Source organism: Mandrillus leucophaeus, unplaced genomic scaffold, assembly GCF_000951045.1.
Source record: "Mandrillus leucophaeus isolate KB7577 unplaced genomic scaffold, Mleu.le_1.0 Scaffold575, whole genome shotgun sequence".
NCBI lineage: Eukaryota > Metazoa > Chordata > Mammalia > Primates > Cercopithecidae > Mandrillus > Mandrillus leucophaeus.
The window spans coordinates 316,111-320,481 of NW_012106197.1; the positions used below are offsets into that span (position 1 = coordinate 316,111).

A 4,371-nucleotide genomic window follows, 5' to 3' on the forward strand; every position below is an offset into this window, starting at 1 on the left:
GTGTGTGTGTGTGTGTGTGTGTGTGTTCAAATCTCCCCTTTCACAAGGACAGTGGGGTTGGATCAGGCTGGCCCTGCTCCACTATGGCCTTGCCTTGTCTAATTTCATCTGCAACCACCCTGCTCCTAATAAGGCCACATTCGAGGTCATGGGGTTAGAACCTCAGATTTCCACATGTTCACATGTCAGCACATGAATTTTGGGAGCCACACTTAGGCTGGCAATGCAAAGCACCCCTGGCTGTGCTGGAATTTGGCTTCTCCGGTGGCCATCCCCTAAAGGAGCAGTGTGTCCAGGGTCGTGCAGGCAGAGCCCCGCCCTGTTTGCAACTCATGCCTCTACTCGGCCAAGAACACTTTTACCTCCAAAGCAGGTGGGCGATTTCTGCCTTGAGGGAACCCTATCACTGAGAACAGAGTGAGCCCCATGACGACTCCTGCCATCGAGCCACAGGCACAGAACCCATGATCAAAATGTTACCCGGCCCCTCTTGGGGTCACTGGGACCCCACCTTTCTGCCAGATGAAACACTGGGGCTTCATGTAGAGGAGAGGACGGGAAAGGAGGTGCGTCTGGGAGTCCCAGGCGGGGAGGACAGGCAGGACACTTGCTGGCTGGGTCGTGTGGGCAGCGCCTCCTTCAGCCACAGCCTTCATGGCCCATGCATGTTTCTCTGCAGACTCCAGGCCGTGGTTCTCCAGGGACCCTTCTGGCTGCTGGCCTCACCCTCGCTGCTCTCCTGGGCTCTGAGGCCTCACCTGTCAGTCACACTGGGACCAGTAAAGGGTCCAGGGCTAGGGGTCCAGCCGCAGGATGGAGTGGTCTGGAATGCAGCTGGCAGCGGTCTGTGGCTGCGTCTCACTCCCCTGGTCCAGGTTGCACTCGCCAGGACACGCAGGAGGGGCTTCTGCAAGGAGAAGGTAACAGAGGGGCAGGCACAAATCCAAGTCCAATGACGGTGTCACAGGCTCTAATTTGACAAGTCCCGATGAGAACATACTGCATAACCTCCAGTTTCGGATGGTGCCAGGTGTCTGGACTGCACACACAGGGTGGGGCTGGAGCGGCCACGTGCCTCCTCCCGCACAGCGTTCGGCGTGCAGGGCAGGTTTCATTCTCAACACCAGGGAAGCTGGGCCAGGGCCGAGGCGCAGGAGGGACCAGCCTCATCCTGCCCTTCCAGGCCTAAGCCATGGAGCCGACCCTTCTGGGCCAGTGGCCTCCTGAGTGGTGCCTAGTGAGGAAGGAAGGGAACAGCCAGAGGATCAGGGCTGCAGAGGTACCAGGGGTGCCCACAGGGCTCTTGTGCAGCAGTGAAAAGCACATTTTAGGAGTAGAGAAGGTGTAGTTTGCATAATTTTAGATCATTACAAAATGTTAATGACCATTTCTTCTACTTTTTCGCCTATAACATTCCATCTGGCTAAATACCTGGAAACACACATGTTCGTGGCTGGATCCCCTCGGATACTGAGTAACACAAATCATAACAAGAGGCCACCCCTTCTCAGGACCTAATGTTCTAGAATCCTATTAATCTGATTCTTGGACTCCGACATCTCAGGACCAGTGGGCACCCGGGGTCTGTGTGTGCTGCTAGTGACACTCCTTCTCCTCTCTCTCCTGCTCTCGCCCTGGAGATGTTCCGTGGACAGTGCTGCAGCACAACGGCTCGGCCTTAACCAGGGTCAAGGGCGCGAGCCTGGAGAACCCGCACCGGGCAATGTTCCAGTACACGGCCAGTGCAGAGCAGCTGCTGGCCAGCGTAGACCGCGCCAGGCACTGCCAACAGGAGCTGGAGCTCCACTGTCGGAGGTCTCGGCTGCAGGACCCTCGAGGTAGGCAGCCCCTCCCAACCCTTCCTGACCTGAGCCTGGGAGGTGTGGGTGTCGCAGTCGAGGGTTTCAGGAAGAGCTTGATCCAGGGGCAGCTCGCAGAACACCATGGCGGGCAGAGACGTTCCTGATGGATGCTGTGTTTTCTCCCTTTAGAATATTTTACGGTGGTAGTGATTTTCCTTGGCCCCCATCCGCTCCTCATGCCCCTGTTTTCTCCCTTTAGAATATTTTACTGAGGTGCCGACTTTCTCCAGCCCCCATCCGCTCCTCATGCCCCAGGTCTTCACCGTCCTGAGACCTTGCTGGTCCCCCCGGGTTTTCCAAACAATCCCATATTTCCTCTGTAAGGACAGACGTGTCTCTCTGTGGGCTCTGCTTTCGCAGGGCACTGCCCTATTTAGGAAGTTCTAGAGCCTTGCTGAGCAGACAGACCCCTCCACCTAGTGTCCAGGGACCCCGGGCTGACCCCACCGAGCCTTAGCCCCGCTGCATGTCATGCTTTTCCTCAGCCTGGAGTGTAGGGGTGTCAGGCTGTAATTGATCCATAACCATGATCACTCACCCTTGGATTTTGCAAATCAATCCTTTCATAAATTAGAGAAACTGGAGCAGAGTGAAGTTGGCCTCAAATAAAGCCACTGCCGCTCCACGTCATTTTCACTCAGCACCTTTTCTGGCAAAAGATGGAGTTACAGGATTGAGGGCAGCACCCCACAGGGCGCCTGGCCCTTGGCAGAAGCATGGCCTGTGAACATCACACGCGTGTGTGTTGTGTCCAGCGAGACTGGAGGCGGCCGCCCACTCAGCCCCGTCCTGTCGGGCCAGCTGCTGGCCTCATGCACACCAAGGGACCGGGTCTCCCAAGCCTGGGGCAGCTTGCTGTGGATGTGGCCCTTCTGCCACCCTCCCCAAATGCCAGCCCTCCTCCCGGACCCCCCTACACTCTGGGGCTCAGGCCACCCTGGGATTCATGTCCGGAATATCAGAGGCCAGGTCCCACGTCGGCCACAGTGAGCTGCGGGATTGAGGGCTGTGCTGGGTCCCTCTGAGCCGGGGAGGGGTGCAGGGAGGGGTGCTGGGAGGGGTGCGGGGACAGGTGCCGGGATGGGTGCAGGGAAGGGGCCCGGCCTTTCCCTCAGGGTTGGAACTTGGGGTGAGCACAGAAGAGGTCAGCACTCGGGTTTCAGTGTTCATGATTCCACACAAATGGCCCTTGCACTGCACACACCGTGTGGGGTATCCACCCCGAAGCCTGTGCTGGGACCACAGGGGACTCTAGGGCAGGTCCTGTGTCCTGGGACAGCCTTGGCCTCCCTGGGTAGGATGTGCCATCGCGTCCTCGGGGGCTGCCTGGTACACTTGAGGATCCTCTGGGCTGAATATGTGGCCTGAGGCTGGACCCCCAACCGTGCAGGTGTGGGTTCTGGAGACAGAGTGATCCCACGGTCCCACAGGCTCCTCCATGGTGTCCCCACACAGATGGCTCAGCTCCCAGCTCCCTGGTGTGGCTGAGCTCAATGCAAATCGCACAGGTGACCATGGAGGCAGGTGAGCCCCATTGCCACAGTGCCCCCGGCCGAGTGCAGGAGGACAGGCAGGTGTTTGGGAAGCCAGAGTGGGGAGCGTTCCTGCCAGAGGAAGATCTGGAGGTCTAGGGGCGCTCTTTTTTTTCTTTTTTTTTTTTGAGACGGAGTCTCACTCTGTCGCCCAGGCTGGAGTGCAGTGGCACCATCTCAGCTCACTGCAAGCTCCACCTCCCAGGTTCCCGCCATTCTCCTGCCTCAGCCTCCGGAGTAGCTGGGACTACAGTCGCCCGCCACCACGCCCGGCTAATTTTTTGTATTTTTAGTAGAGATGGGGTTTCGCCGTGTTAGCTAGGATGGTCTCGATCTCCTGACCTCATGATCTGCCCGCCTCGGCCTCCCAAAGTGCTGGGATTACAGGCGTGAGCCACCGCGCCCAGCCTCTGGGAGTGTTCTTAAGGACAATGGTACAGAAGCAGGTTCTGGATGGTGATGGGGAGGCCCCAGGGGAGCCCCAGAAAAGAAGGAGCTGGGGGGATCTGGGATGCGGAGTCCGGCAAAGCCACTGGAGGAGAGAGCAGAGATGAGGAGGGAGAGCAGGGACTGGAAATGGTCTGGGCGGGGGTCCTTGAATAGGCAGATAAGAACCTGGGGCTTTATGTGATGGCGGCCAGTGCCTGGTGCCCCTGGGTTCGGATGGATACGGCCCAGGCCCCGGCCTCGCGTGGTTGAGGGAATTGTCACTGGGTTCGGATAGATACGGCCCAGGCCCCGGCCTTGCGTGTTGAGGGAATTGTCACTGGGTTCGGATGGATACAGCCCAGGCCCCGGCCTCACGTGTTGAGGGAATTGTCACTGGGTTCGGATGGATACAGCCCAGGCCGCGGCTTCACGTGGTTGAGGGAATTGTCACCAAGGCTGCCCTGGGGGGGCTCAGTGCAGTCAGAGGACCAGAAAAGCATCCAAGGGAGGTCCCTGGGGTCCAGCATCCAGGGTGCCCACAGGCTGGT

General features: G+C 58.6%; 1 protein-coding gene across 1 annotated transcript in view; it reads left to right on the top strand.

The window, feature by feature from the left end:
* Positions 1–4,371, top strand: part of LOC105552798 (contactin-associated protein-like 4) — a 193,941-nt gene that overhangs the window by 108,921 nt on the left and 80,649 nt on the right. Inside the window, exon 14 of the mRNA XM_011998554.1 lies at positions 1,641–1,838. Coding sequence (XP_011853944.1) covers positions 1,641–1,838 — 198 coding nt within the window. The remainder of the gene's footprint in view (positions 1–1,640; positions 1,839–4,371) is intronic.